The sequence below is a fragment of the Haemorhous mexicanus genome, chromosome 19, assembly GCF_027477595.1.
Source record: "Haemorhous mexicanus isolate bHaeMex1 chromosome 19, bHaeMex1.pri, whole genome shotgun sequence".
Classification (NCBI taxonomy): domain Eukaryota; kingdom Metazoa; phylum Chordata; class Aves; order Passeriformes; family Fringillidae; genus Haemorhous; species Haemorhous mexicanus.
This window is the reverse complement of record NC_082359.1, coordinates 4,510,498-4,525,498: the sequence shown is the minus strand read 5'-3', so window position 1 is coordinate 4,525,498 and position 15,001 is coordinate 4,510,498. Positions and strand designations below refer to the sequence as shown.

The following is a 15,001-nucleotide window of genomic DNA, read 5'->3' as shown; positions in this document are numbered from 1 at the left end:
AGGCAAGGACAGGATCCTTGCACCATCCTGTCCCTCTAGCAGAGGGTCTGGCAGGCCAGGCTGGGCAGAGTCCCAGGGATTGCCCTTCAGAAGGGCAATTTCTCCTCCTCCTGCTCCTCCTCCTCCCTTGGCTCCATCCCATTGTGCAGCACACATTAGAGACAAGTGTCCTGCCTTTCCAAGCACCAGCTCCATCTTTAAAAGCAGCTTTTCATCTCTTTCAGGACTGTCAGGACAATCTGCTCACACAAGGAGGCTGTGGCCATCTCCCCTCCCAAAATTTATTGTCTCCAGCAGCAAAACTGAGGAGGTTCAGGGAGCATTTCCTGTGGTGCTGTTATTAAAATAGTGGTACCCACTGAAGCAAGGCCAGCACACCAAAAGCAGGCTGTGAGTGTTGCTGACCCCATTCATCCCTGTCCTTGCTGCTGTCTGTGGGTGAATTTAGTCAGTGGAAGGTCCTCAGCCAGGTGACAGCCCTCTGCAGGAACCCCCTGAGGCTGAATTCTCATTTCCCACATCTAAAAGAAAAGAGAAGGACTCAAGGTCTGGGTGCCAAGGAAACCGAGCACCACCTGTGCTTTCTGCCATGGAGGGCTCTGGGTACACTGGGAACCCCCCACAGCCCCCAGAGCTGCTCAGCAGCATCCTGTGAGCACCAGAGAGGCTGCCTGGCGTGGGGGAGTCTGTCACAGTCAAGGTGACCCCGGTTCAGAGGGATTTTTACCTTCCCTGTTCACCTCCAGAAGCGTCCGGCGGTGGCCGAGGCGCTCCCGATCCGACAGGCATGAAGGGCACCTCGGGGCTGTGCTCGTCCTTCTCACAGGGCTGGCAGTGCCAGGCTGGCCAGGGCAGGACACCACAGCACAGCAGCTGCTCTGGCTCGGGGTCACAGCTCTGCTGCCTGGCATGGCACGAGTGGCACCTGGAGAAGTCAGGGGGAACCTCCGGTGCCCCTTTGGGCACAGAGCGAGAGAAGCACCTCTCCAAACAGCACAGCAGCCTTGCAGCTGACCTCTGCCTTCTCCCACCCAGGGGCAGACAGGCTCTGCAGCAGCTCCTTTCTCTTCTTCCTCTCCTCCTCAGCAGCACTTTTCCCCCTGGTGCCCTCAAACCCGGAGCACAAGGTCCCTTTGTGCCTCTGCCCACAGAGAGATGGCCCTGACCCCGTGCAGCCCAGTTCCTTGGCTGCAGGCAGCCCATAATAGCCCCTCACAGCCAGCTGACCCCTGCTCTTTGGCACGGGCAATCTGCCAAGGCCCTGTCTGACACTGCCCCGGGTGCCCCTCTGTGCCCAGCGTGGGTCTGCAGAGCGAGAGAGAGGGGACAGTTGTCACCTGGACCCTGCCACCAGTCTGTGGGCACCCCAGCATGGAGCGGGGGGACGGCAGACAGATGTGGGCTCTCTCTGGACAGCACCCAGCTGGGGGGTATGTGTCACCTTTGCTGGGCCTGTCACCTCCCAGTCACTCTCTGCCTCCTGCTGCTCTCAGGCACTTCAGGGAACAAAGGCTGGCACAGCCCTTTCCCTTCCCTGCCCACCCAGCTGCCACCTGCAGCCACCCCAGCACTGCTGTGGGGACAGGTGACACACAGTGACACTGGGACACAATGCCACCATCAAAGCCAATCGTTCCCATGGGGAAAAACATCCCAAATGACAGACTTTCACTCTGCCTCTGTTCTAGAGCATGTGTGGGTGACCTGCCCCAGTGAACCATCCACACTGGCTCTACAGTGCCTGGTCTGGCCCCTGCCCTTGCTCTGTGCCAGCAGCAGAAGGGTTAAGGATGATTCTCAGAGTAGCCATTCAAGCAATGAGAACTTTCCAGAATGTCCTTTGAGCTTTCTCAGGACAGTGCCTCGGTTTCCCTCATTCCCAGGGCTGGGATCTCAGGTTAGAACTGAGCCTGCCTTGGGGAAGGACCTTCCATGGTGCAGCACAGCCACCTGCTGAAGGGGCAGATCTCTCTGATCCCCTTAAAATCCCCAGCTCTCCAGAAAAAGGATGTTCCCACTCTTACATTTGCAAACTTAAAATCTTGATCCACCCCGAGGAGCAGAACCTGCAAAGGAAATCAAACCTGAATTTGGTGTGTGTAAATCTTGTGCTTCTGTACGGCAGCTTTGCATGTGCAGGGGAGGGATAAAATCAGTTGTTTTCAATTAAGTGAGACCAGGATTGGCCACATTCCTGCATGGCCACTGGAATCAGGAGTCAGTGGGTACCTGGCCTGGTCTCAGTGAAGCACTGCTGGGAGTGAGAAGAGAGAGCTCTCTTGCTGGTCCCAGGCATCCTTAGGGGTCACACCTGCAGCAACGGGACAAAATCCCCCCTGATGGCAGAAAAGGCAAGGAGGAGGCTGCAGGTGCAGCTGTGGTGGCAGGTGGGGACCTGCCCAGAGCAGAGGGGTCGGACACAGGCAGGGTCCATCCCTGCCCAGCCCCTCAGGGGGCAGGAGCAGCCCTGCCTGGGCAGCGTGGGCACTGCTGCCAGCTGCACGCAGCAGGTGAGGAGGACACGGGCAGGCACACAGGGGACAAGTGTCTCGGAGAGGACAGCAGTGACAAGGGCAAGGTCTGGATGCGTTAGTGACGGTGTCAGGGTCCTGTCAGTGCCAGCCTCCGTGGCAAGTGACAGCCCTGACAGCCCTGATGGCCAAGGACAGGGCAGGAGCAGAGGGCGAGGGGGGAGGGAGCTGGGTCCCTGTGCTGTGACACCTCACGGACAGCCCTGTGAGGGGACAGAGGAGCAGCTCCCCTGCCAGCCCCCATCAGGGCTGGGGGGGGACAGGGGCACAGACAGTGCTGTGCACTCTGAGCAGGGCACTGATGGCATTCCCACTGCTGTGGTGTTGTGGGGTACCCAGGACGAGGTGAGAGAAGAGAATTTGACTCCAAGTTCTCAGAAGGCTGATATATATTATATTATATTATATTATATTATATTATATTATATTATATTATATTATATTATATTATATTATATTACATTATATTACATTATATTATATTATTATATTATATTATATTATATTATATTATATTATATATCATATCATATCATATCATATCATATCATATCATATCATATCATATCATATCATATCATATTTTGAATATATCATATTTTGAATATATCATATGTTATCTATTATCTATTATATATTACACTATATTATACTATGTATTATACTATACTATATCATATGAAATTATATACTACAACTATACTAAAGAAAGAGAAAGGCCAGCAAAGAATGAATAATAAAAACCCATAACTGACCAGAGTCCCGACACAGCTGGACTGGGATTGGTCATTAATAAAGAACAATTCACATGCTGAGTAAACAGTTCTCCAAATCACATTCCAAAGCAGCAAAACAGGGAGAAGCTGAAGCTTCCCAACTTCCCAGGAGAAGAAATCCTGGTGAAGGGATTTTTCATAAAATATCACGGTGACTCACTGCCTCCTGCTCCCCCTGCCCTGAGCCTGGCCTTGGCTCTGCTCTGCCTCCTGGAAAATGCATTTCCCTTGCTGTTCCCCCCGGGAGAGCAGGGGCTGCACCCCAGCCCTGCCAGGACACTGTGTGTCCTCCCCCAGAGCGTTCCTGCCCTGTCTCCCTGCTGCCTTCAGCCTTTGGGATGGGCTCAGCCAGCTGGAGCAGCCTCCAAGGGCCATCAGGAGAGGCTGCGAGGGGCTGGAATTGCTCCAGTTATCCCTGGGGTGACTCCAGACCATGGGGAGAGGGGCTGAGGGCTGGTGCTGGAGCTCAGAGCTGTCCCCAGCATCCTCCTCTGGGAATGACGGTGTAGTTTGGATTTCCAGCTGGTGTCAGACAGGCGGACAGGGCTGAGGGCTCTGAGCAGGAGGAGATGCTTGAAGAACAGTTCTGCTCCCCCTGATATGGTCAGCCTCCAGCAATGGGTCGTGGAAGCATAAAATAGAGAGTTGGAAGGGACCTACAAGGATCACAGAGTCCATCCTACACCCCCTCTGGGGGAAGAACCTTTTCCCAATACCCCCCCTGATTTCCCCCTGGCACAGCTGCAGCCATTCCCTCGGGGCACAGCAGACATTGGAGCTGTCCCTCATGAGGAAGCTGTGGGTGGTGTTCATCCTGCAGTGTTCAGTCACCCTCCAGGGATTGTTTTTATTCCATGATTTTGGCTCTCTTTGATCCTTTGGAGCTCTCACAGCACAGCATCCTCTGGCTCTGGGGTTATTTAGCCGTTCCTTGGAGGGAATCTGCTTTTATTCACAGAATCACAGAACTGTTTGGATTTGAAGGGACCTTAAAGCTCATCTCACTCCATCTCCTGCCATGGCAGTGACACCTTCTGCTATTTAAGGCTGCTCTAAGCCCTGTCCAACCTGGCACCTTGAATACATCCAGGGATCCAGAGTTTCCCTGGACTAGACCCTCTGTGCCCCTTCTGCATGACTTTCAGGGGTGACATCGAGGCTCTCTACGCCATCCCTCCACAAACTCGACATCTCTGGATGGCCTTTGGCTCAGCGGCCGCCCGGAGCCGGGAGCGACGGGCGTGGAGCTCCCTCCTGCGGCCCCGCCGAGCAGCGCGGACGGCCCGGGAGGCTGCAGCCCGCTCTGCGGGGAAACCCGGGGGGTGACCAACCCCCCCTCATCCTGCCGCCTCCCCTCCCCGCCGGTCCGTGTCCCCGGTGCCCCATGGACGCTCCCGCAGCCCCCAGCCCCGCAGGCCCCGTTGCTAAGGGGCCGTTGCTAAGGACCAACATCCGGGTCCTGCACTGCGCGTGCGCAGTGCCGCCCACAGACCACGTGATCCGGATAAGATGGCGGCGCCCATGGGTCGGCGTGCGCGGCTCTGAGCGCTCTCTGCTTGGTGTCTGTCGCTGCCATGTCGCGACTTATCGTGAAGAATCTCCCGAATGGGGTGAGGCTGTGTGCAGTGCTGGGAGTGCAGGGGGCGTGCCGGGCCTAGGATTGGTCTGAGGGCGCTGCGGGGGGAAGCGGGATGCGGGGCAGGGAGAGGCACCAGGAGGGGAGCGTGTGGTGGGGATGGGGGAGAGCGGGGAGACCTGCCCGGAGAGAGAGTCTGAAGTGGTGGGAGGATGAGGTTTTGGAGGGGGAGCGGCGAGATGTCCCAGGAGAAGGGGCTGTGAGGGGTTGCGGTCAGTGCTGGGATGCGGAACGTGGGGACACTTCGGGGGGCGGGTGGTGGGAGAGCTCCTGGAGCAGTCAGGAAGGTGCAGGAAGCAGCGTGAGGGTCATGGGCTGGCAGGTGACACCCCCTCAGGGCGGGCAGTGGTCACTGTGCCCCCCTCGTGTCCGGGGCCATGGGCTGGCAGGTGACACCCCCTCAGGGTGGGCAGTGGTCACTGTGCCCCCCTCGTGTCCGGGGTTGTGTGCCGGTGTCCTCGGTGCTGCTGTGCCCGGCAGGATCCCGCCCTGCTCCCCATCCCTGCGTGTGCATTCGGGGGGAACGTGAACGGGTGTGGTGGCTGAAGTGGGGATTAGGTGCACAATGTGCTTCCTGCAGCCTTCCAGAAGCCCTTTGAGGCAGAATATGTTGGGTTGGAGTTGTCCTCAGAGGCTCCGTGGGGCTGATTTCCCTTTGTGCTGCCCTCCCTCCTTTCCCAGATGAAGGAGGAGCGTTTCAGGAAGCTCTTTGCTGCCTTTGGCACTCTCACTGACTGCTGCCTGAAGTACACCAAGGATGGAAGGTTCAGGAAATTCGGCTTCATTGGCTACAAGTCTGAGGATGAGGCTCAAACAGCCCTGAACCACTTCAACAAAAGCTTCATAGACACTTCCAGAGTCACAGTGAGCTGACCTCCAGAAATATCCCCCTGAAGTTCCCAAGGAATGGCATCTCAAGGAGGGGATTCTTCCCTGGGAGGGTGCTGAGGCCCTGGCAAAGGGTGCCCAGAGCAGCTGGGGCTGCCCCTGGATCCCTGGCAGTGCCCAAGGCCAGGCTGGGTGGGGCTGGGAGCAGCCTGGGATGGTGGAAGGTGTCTCTGCCATGGCAGGGGTGGCACTTTAAGTCCCCTTGCCGTCCTGGGATTGTGTGCCTGTGCACTCCTGACTCTCCCATGGTGATTGAATGTGTAGCTCTGTGCTTTTCAGAGCTGTTCCTGCACCCTCCCTCCATCCCACCAGGGTTTCAGTAACTCCTGAGGGAGGTTACCCAGCAGTTACAGCCGTGACTCTTTCCAGGTGGAGCTGTGCAAGTCCTTTGGTGACCCTACAAAGCCCAAAGCCTGGAGCAAGCACTCTCAGAAGGCCCCTGCCCCAGAAAAGCAGAGCAAGGAGCCCTTGGCAAGTGCAGCCACAAAGAAAGTGAGTCCTGCCTGATTCCTGGGGCTCTGCTGTGTGTCAGTGGGGCTGTGGGGAAGGGGACAGAGCAGCTGGGACAGCAGATTCTGGAGTCCTGGTGCTGGTGTTTCCTGCCTCAGGGTCTCTGTTCCCTGTGCTGTTGGGTTACCTGGAATTGCCTGTGCTTCTAATAAACCTTTCTGACCTTTTTTCCCAAGGATAAAAAGAAGAAAGACCCAGTGGATAATTTAAAGGAGGTGAGTTGAGGTTGGATTGCTGTCCCTGCATTCTTGCTGCAGAATAGTTCTTTCTGTCCTGCCTCCCATGCTGTTAATTCAGGCTGGGACAGCCCAGTTCTAGCATAAAAAATCATTTTAACAACCCCAACATGGGGTTTTAATGGTCAGCTGCTCCTGTGAGCACACACTGCACCCAGGTCTGCTCTGTTTCAGCAGTGCTGGGGTTTAACCATATGAGAGTTGTGTCACATTTAACTTATCTGGGTTTTTCTTTTTTTTCCTCTTTTTATTGTTTTGTTTTCCTCTTTAAAGTACTTTTTAAACACCAATTATGAAAAAGAGTAGGAATGAGACACCTTGAGAAGACTTTAATCACCTTGTCAGTGTAAATTGAGCTCCCCTTAAGGGATTTTGGTTTTACTCTGCTGGATATGAGGTGATATCTTGGATTTCAGATTCATTATGAGTCTCTCTTCACAGCTTGTCTTTTTTCTTTCCCACAGCTGAAAGAAGATAAAACATTCCAGGAGTTCTTGGTGGTTCACCAGAAGAGGTCCCAGGTGGCCACCTGGGCTAATGACACTTTGGCAGAGGAGCCTAAGAAGGGAAAGGCAGCAGCAGGAGCAGCTGATTACCTGAACTTTGATTCAGATGAGTCTGAGGAGCTGAGTGAGGGTGGGGATGAACCCTCTGAAGATGAGGAGGAGCTTAAAGGTACCTGAGGGGGCTGTCACCCTTTGCTTGTGTCAGTCACACGACTCCTGTCACAGGGAGTGACAGCATTGCACTCAGTGTCACCAGGAGGGTTGGCTCTCACCTTCCTGTGTGCTGGGAGTGCCTGGTTGTTTCCCCAGATGTGGGGAACTGTGGCAAATGCAGTGTGTGATATCTGGGGGTGCCATTTGTGCTTTCCCTGTGTCACAGCTTTCCTTGAGTGTTTTCCTTCTTGCAGCCCCTTTCATCTCCAGGATTTCCAGGGCTGGATGTGGTTTCTGTGCTTTAGGAGCCTGTGGGTGGCTGGGAACTTGTCTGCTGTGCCTTTGATGGATGTTTCTGGAAACTGGGCCTGCCAGGGTTGGGGGCAGGGGACAGGGTTCAGTGCCTTGGCTCCTGAGAGCAAATCTGGAGTGGTGGCTTCTCTCTGGAGACCCACAGGCTGGTGTGTGTAATTTAGGATGCAGTGTCCCTGCAGCAGGGATGGGTGTGGGTTTGGAGCTTTTCTCCCTCCCTCCCTCCATGGGATGTCCTTATCTGTTCTGGTGGAGTGAGTGGTGTTTTCCCTCCTGCTCCTCATCTCTCCTTGAGTGACTCAAATCCAGGTGTGATTGTGTCCTTTTCCCTGTACAACCAAACACTTCATACCCTTCTCTGAGGCCTGCTTGGGGCATTTAGTTAAAATTGTGACAAAATACTTGGTCCTGGAGTACCTCAAACCCCTTTCTAACGTGTTTTATACGTGAACTGTTGCTTTGAAATCCAGGCTGTCAGTCTGGGAATGCCAAGATGAAATTGCTCTGCTGTTCTCAGACCTTTCCCATGGAAAAGGTGGAGGATAAGGAGGTGGTGGCCATGATTGTGTCAGTTCTCAGCTTTTTCCTGGCCTGGGGGGAGAGCAGCAGCATCCATGTGAAAAAAACTTCTCTCCTGTTTGCCAGGGAAGAAGGCAGCTACCAGCAAAGACCTCTCAGATATGGATTACCTGAAGTCTAAAGTGGTGAAGGATTCTTCCTCCTCATCCAGTACAGAGGAAGAAACAGAGACTGAGGAGGAGGAAAGTGAGACTGAGGAGGATTCAGGCATTGCAGAAACCCACCCAGAGAAAAGGGGGAAGCCAAAAGCCCAACAAACAGAGCAAAAAACACCAGTGGGGAAGAAGAAAAAAGGATCCACACCAGAGGTACAGCTGGATTAGATTTGTCTTCTTTGAAGTAGCAGCTTTATGGATAGCAGGTGTCAGTCAGTCCCTGCAGAATGAGCTGACAGCCTGGGAAGGCTGCAGGCCCCACTGGGTACCAGCTTTCTTGGCCTTCTTGGTGTGACCCATTTACAAATTTCACTGAATCCCCTCAGGGCTGACTGAATTCCCAAAGATGGGGCTTCCAGATAAGTGCTGCTGGTGCCCTTCTCACAGGCTTTTTTCCAGGAAATGCTGTCCTGGAGAAGCAGAGCTCAGCTTTTCATGGCAGTGCACCTTCAGCTGGCACCTCCTGCCCCAGGCTGCTGCAGCTGTGGGCATCTCCTGATATTCCCTCCCACTCTTCAGCCTCCTGTTTGCTGGCCATGCCCAGCTGGTTGTGCTGTGATTTCTGTTCTTTCATTCAGCTTTTCTCCCCCCTCCTCTGTGCAGAGCCAGGCCAGCTCAGGGGAAGCCAGCACTCCCTTCACCGTGAAACTTCGTGGGGCCCCCTCCAACATCACTGAGGCAAGTGTGGTTTCCCAGCTGGGGAGGAGGGAGGGAGGCCCAGGGGTGTCTCAGAGTGTAGCTCTGCAAGATGTTTGCAGAAACCTTTCACTTCTCTCTCCTTTGAGGCCTTTGTGGGTGATCAGGGCAACTTCTGAACTGTCTTTGTGCAGAGATCTGGGTGTTTTATATGTAAAAACCTAAGCCTGCAACTTGCTGCTTCCTGTATCTGAGAATTAATCAAACAATTCTGATTCTTCCCACAGCAAAAAATTCGGGAATTTTTCTTCCCTCTGAAGCCAGTGGCAATCCGGATGGGAAAAAAGGCCCAGGGGAAGAATTCAGGTAAGAGCTGTGTGTGGAAGGGAGGTGGGATCTGTGAGTTAGGGCACCCCTTGGTCACCCCTCTGCTCTTTTAGTCTGCAGTTCCACATCCCTGGCTCATGGCCTGATTCTTGGAGACCTTTCTGTGACTTTGCAGCTCTCCTGCCCTACTTGCTGTCCACAGGATGCCCTGGGCAGAGGAATGTTGGCTGGGCTCCCTTTGGAGTAGCAGCAGGAGCTTTTTTTTATTGAGCTGCATCCAGAACTTTATCCTGAACACCCCAAACCATGCCAAGGAAAAGCCTGTTCCTCTGGGATAGCTGCAGCAGCCCAGGGCACTGTGCTGATTCGTGGGAGCAGGTCCTTGGAGCTTTGCTGTGTGCTCTTTTCCTTTAATAGTCCAACAACGGATGCACCTTTTATTTGCTCTCAGAGGCACCTGTGAAAGCCTCCTCCAGCTGCCAAGTAAAGTTTTTTGTGATTTGTATGTAGAGAATAAGCTTTGAAAAGGCAGCCTTCCAGTCTGCCATCGTCATCTCCAGGCTGGATTGAACCTTTCCATGGGAGCTGAATGCTCCATCTATAGGAATCTATATTAAAGCAAGCCCAATTCACCCTTAATTACCCAATTAGTGGCTGTGTGTGTTCCCCACATGATGCTCAGTTGAACCTTCCCTTCCTCCAAGGTTACATCTTTGTTGACTTGAAGAGTGAAGCAGAAATGCAAAGGGCCTTGAAGCGGAAAAAAGAATTCCTGGGTAAGGGCTGTTTGTTCTCCTCATTCCAGCCTGGGAGCTCAGCTGCTCGAGTGTTCCCTGCACAAGTAGCTCCTGTGATTGGAGTTTTTCCCAGGCTCATGGGGGGTTGTTCCTTGGGATAAACCAGGTGCTGTGACAGCAGTGGGGTTTTGGGGCCCTCGTGCTTTGCCGTGTGCTTGAGGTGGTTCTTGTTGGGGTAAAAATAACACTGCTGGAGTGCAGCTTTGTACAGACAGTGCTGCAAGGCTGGGCTGGAGCCCTGGGCTTGGCCTAACCCTTGGAGTAACTCCTGAAATTCTGTTTGCAAATATTGTGTGGGCTGGCACAGACAGGCTGGGGCTCTCTGAAAGGAAAGGGGGCTGGGGTTGATACCCCGATTTTTATGAAGACTGCCTCTTACAGCCCCCACCTCCCCCTTATTTTTGAGTCCTGCTTAGAGCCTCTGGGGCTGTAATTGTGTCTAACCCTGAGCTCTTTGTGATGCCTTAAGTTTTAGCTTTCACATTATCCAGATTCTGTACTGCATTATTATATAACTCTGAACTTCATAGCAAGTTCTCCTGACAGCTTAGTTAGCCACAACAATCCTTTTCCAGTTCAGGCCCAAAAAGTGTAAACAGCAGCAAATTGAGGAGAGCAATCTGGGAGGATTAGACTTCATAACCTGAAGGTGTAATTGGACAACTAACCCCAATATGTAAATGGACCAAAACCTATAAAAGTGTGAAACCTCATGACCCAAGGCTGGAGCCTTGGCCAGGCTCTTTTGCAGCCCAAGGTGTAACCTTTGAAGGCCTTTTTAATCAATACCTCCTTTACTCCTTTAACACTGCCTAGCCTCTGCTCTGGGCAGCCTCTCAAGGCATTGTTTGCACGTGGGTGTTGTTTGCTCATGGCCTTGGGAAGCATCCAGGGTCCCTCTGTGTTCTTTGGTCAGGTGGACGCTGTGTGGAGGTTTCCCGGTGCAGGAACACCCCAAAAGAAACTGTTCCAGCAAAACCTGAGCACCAGCCCTGGCAAAGGACACTGAGAGATGATGAGGAGGAAGAGGACTTGTCTGAATCAGGAAGACTCTTTGTCAGGAATCTGCCTTTCACCAGCACTGAGGAGGACTTGGAGAAGATCTTTTCAAAGTATGGTGAGTGTTTGCCACGGGACTGGAACTTGCAGGGCAATGTCTTTCCTTTGTCCAGAGGGTTTCCTGCTGGGTGGGGATGGACAAAGCTCTGTGTCCCACATCTCTTGGACATGGCCCAGCTCCCATCATCTTTATTTTCTGGTGTGATAGTTTGAGTTTGCTTGGCAGGAGGCTCCCTGCAGGTTAGAGGTGAACCCTTCAGATCCACTTGACATCCCAGACTTGGGGTGTAAGTTTGAGGTTTCCCTCTTCTACCTCCCAATCAAACACGTTTAAGGTTCTCTTGGCATCCTGGGGCAGAGAGGGTGAGGCTGTGGAGGTGTTATCCCTGACTGAAGGTGAAGGCAGCTGCTCAGAGCTTGCCTGGTTTGTGTCACTTGTCGGAGCCCATGAGCTGCCACACCTGGACTTGGGGTGCTTGTGCTGGGCCCTCCTTGTCCCTCTGCAGCTCCTGGCCCAGGCTGGTGGCTCAGCACCCATCCAGAGCTGCTCCCCTCCTCCCTGGTTGTGTCTGGGAGGTGCCAGTTCAGAGCTGTGTAGGGACATCTGTGACCACCAAGCCTTGCCTCCTGCAGGACCCCTCTCAGAGATCCACTTCCCCATCGACAAACTCACCAAGAAGCCCAAAGGATTTGCTTTCATCACCTACATGATCCCTGAGCATGCTGTGAAGGCCCTGGCAGAGCTGGATGGGCAGGTGTTCCAGGTACAGCTCTGATGTTTTCTTCTGCTTTGGACAGCAGCTGGTGGGAATGCTTGGTGGGAACATGGCTGAGAGTTTGCTTCTGGGCTTTGTTAAAAAGGTTGAGGCTCTCCTGCAGGTAATTTTGGTAGAGTAGCTTGGTTTGAGCAGATTTGCAGACACCCAAATCCTTGTGCAGGTGGGGAAGGAGCTCTGAGTCTGTCTCACGCTGTGTGGCCACTTTGACTTTTAGTTGTGGCTCCTTTGGGAAGGAAAATTCCCTCCTTCCACCCAGGCTGTCTGACTGGGAAAGGTGCCAGGAAATTTCTTCCATGTGGACATCTGTGGATTATTCCAGAGCTGCTGGACCTCTCCTTCCTGTCTTGCAGGGCAGAATGATGCATCTTTTACCCTCCACGATCAAAAAGGAAAAAGTGGAAGATGGAGATGCAGAAGAATCTTCCTCCTACAAAAAAAGCAAAGAGGCCAAGGACAAAGCCAACAGTGCCAGGTACAACACAAGCTGCCAGATTCCCAGGAATGCATGTGGGATCTTCACAGGGGCTGTGGAGATTCCCAGAGTTCATGAAGCGTTTGCTGTGCAGATCTGTTTCCTTTCTCTCTTACCTCCCCAGCTCCTCTGCCCAAGTAGCTGCAGTAGCTCAGTGAGCAGCAGAAATGTGAATGGCTGGGGTATGAGTTACTTCTCTAATAAGAGTTAGTCTGATTCTGTAATTCTTCAGGGGGGTGGTTTCAGATCAGTTGGGCTTTTCTCCTCTGCTTGGCCACCTGTAATTCTAGAGCTTGTAGAGGCTTTTTCTTGCTGTGTGACAAATCAGATTGAAAGAAGTGGCTGATACCTTCTGTCTTGAAGGGAAAAGGGTGCAACCTTGCTTGTATGGGCTTTGTGGGTTTAGGAAACCAGTTGGAAAGGTGTGTTGCTCTGAGGCAGTACCTGAGCTCAGCTGCAGAGCTGTGGCCAGTGAGGTCTGGGGGAGCAGAGCTCATTGCCTGCACTGCTTCCTGTTTGCTCTCCAGTCACATCTCCCTCATCCTGTCCCTTCTCTAGGGATCTTCCACCCTTCTTTCCCTTTCTCTTCACCCTGCCTGTTCATGGTGGTGCTCAGAGCTGCTTTTTTTCCCAGGATTATGGGCTGGAGGGCCCATGACTGACCCTGGCTGTGTTTTCTCTTGCCAGCTCCCACAACTGGAACGCGCTCTTCGTGGGCACAAACGCTGTGGCTGATGCCATGGCCCACAAGTACAATGCTGCCAAAAGCCAAGTGCTGGATGCTGTGAGTTGGGTTGGGATGGATCAGCTGGGCTGGGACATCACTTTCCTGCCTGTTTCTTTGTGGCCAGGGCCTTGTCTTGCACAGGAGTCTCTGTGCATCCATGGGCACCCCATAGGCTGAGCCTCTGGTGCTGTAGCAGCTCTGTGGGGTCTGAGCCTGTTGGTCCCTTGGTCCCCAGCCTTCCTTCCCACTCTGCTTTCCTGTGCCTGAATTTTGCATTTCTGCATAACTAGAAGTTGGTGGGAATTTACACCCTAAAAATCAGATCCTTCCTGGACATTTCATTTTACTTTGGGTGTTTGAACTCCAACAGCACAATTTCCAGCGGCTCCAGAGGAGCTGGAGGATTTTACCCTCCAGCTGCCTGCCACATTCCCTTTGCATGTGCTTCTGAGAGCAGCAGGTGACTGAATTCTTGCCTGCAGGAGAGCAAAGACAGCGTGGCAGTGAGAGTGGCTCTGGGAGAAACGGAGCTGGTCCAGGAAATCCGCCGGTTCCTCGTGGAAAACGGAGTCAGCCTGGATTCCTTCAGCCAGGTGAGAGGTTCAGCTGGAGGCACCAGGGGGGATCCACCTCTTCTAGTCCTGGTGTTCTCAGCTCTCTTGGAAATTGGTACTTAAGTCCTCAGCATCTTGCAGGATTGAACCCTCCCTGATGAGTTAGGAAATTACTGTAACTGTGGGGTGCCCCATGGCAGGAAGGAATGAGGAATCTGACTCCATGTTCTCAGAAGGCTCATTTATTATTTTATAATACTATATTATATTAAAGAATACTAAACTAACTAACAAAAGGATATTTACAGAAGGCTAAAAAGATAATAATGAAAACTCTTGACTCTTTCCAGAGTCCTGACACAGCTTGGCCCCAATTGGCCAATGAGTCAAAACAATTCACAGCAGAATGCAATGAAACAATCCCCAAACACATTCCACATGTGAGCCCCACACAGGAGAAGCAAATGAGATAAGAATTGCTTTCCTTTTCTTTGAGGCTTCTCAGCTTCCCAGGAGAAAATCCTGGGCGAAGGGATTTTTCAGAAAATAAAAATGTGACAGGAAATGTATCCATTTGAAAAGGCAATGGCTCTCAGGATGGGTGAAATCCGTAATATGATGGCATGAGGGTGGTGGGCAGGGAAGGAGCCCTGTGGATCTGCAGCTGACACCTCCATCCATGAGATGTGGATTTTCCAGGGAGTGTTTGTCAGTCCTTTCGGATCCGGGAGAGGAGTGACACAGAGAGAGGGAGAGCACAGCCTGTTGGGTCTGAAGTCTCCAGTTAGAAAACTGCTGGATTTGCTCTCTTCCATGCCCTATTCTTTCTTTCCCTGCTGGCTGTGTCAGGCTGCTGGTGAGAGGAGCAGGACAGTGATCCTGGTGAAGAACCTGCCGGCCGGCACGAGCGCCCTGGAGCTGGAGGAGCTCTTTGGCCAGCACGGGGGCCTGGGCCGGGTGCTGCTGCCAGAGGGAGGCATCACAGCCATCGTGGAGTTCCTGGAGCCCACAGAGGCCAAGCAAGCCTTCACCAGGCTGGCCTACTCCAAGGTGGGGGCACTGCCTGGGGAGGGGGGTCTTGGTGACTTGGGGAGCTGCAGGAGGGCTCACTCTGAGTGTGAGGGGCACAGGGAGTGTGGGAAGGGTGTTATCCCAGAGGCACTCATCTTCCAAGCTGTGCCCTTTGGGTTTAGGGAGGTGCCTGGTACAGCAGAGCAGGGCTCAGCCTGCAGAGGATGCTGGAGAAGGGGGCTGTGACACAGCTGGAGGGTTTCTTTTCCCTTTTGCAATCCAGGAGTGACCCATGGCAGGCTGGGCTCCTGTAAGGCTGGATCCTTTTGTGACAGAGAGTTTAGGCTCTGGTCCTGT

General features: G+C 53.2%; 1 protein-coding gene across 1 annotated transcript in view; it reads left to right on the top strand.

Moving 5' to 3' along the window:
• Positions 1–4,786: 4,786 nt before the first annotated feature.
• Positions 4,787–15,001, top strand: part of RBM19 (RNA binding motif protein 19) — a 52,910-nt gene continuing 42,695 nt past the window's right edge. The window contains exons 1-15 of the mRNA XM_059863378.1: positions 4,787–4,917; positions 5,625–5,807; positions 6,201–6,323; positions 6,518–6,556; positions 7,042–7,252; positions 8,194–8,435; positions 8,886–8,960; positions 9,206–9,284; positions 9,950–10,021; positions 10,959–11,159; positions 11,735–11,865; positions 12,231–12,352; positions 13,040–13,136; positions 13,562–13,672; positions 14,483–14,683. Of these exons, the coding sequence (XP_059719361.1) occupies positions 4,882–4,917; positions 5,625–5,807; positions 6,201–6,323; positions 6,518–6,556; positions 7,042–7,252; positions 8,194–8,435; positions 8,886–8,960; positions 9,206–9,284; positions 9,950–10,021; positions 10,959–11,159; positions 11,735–11,865; positions 12,231–12,352; positions 13,040–13,136; positions 13,562–13,672; positions 14,483–14,683 (1,923 nt within the window). The 5' untranslated portion in view covers positions 4,787–4,881. The remainder of the gene's footprint in view (positions 4,918–5,624; positions 5,808–6,200; positions 6,324–6,517; positions 6,557–7,041; positions 7,253–8,193; positions 8,436–8,885; positions 8,961–9,205; positions 9,285–9,949; positions 10,022–10,958; positions 11,160–11,734; positions 11,866–12,230; positions 12,353–13,039; positions 13,137–13,561; positions 13,673–14,482; positions 14,684–15,001) is intronic.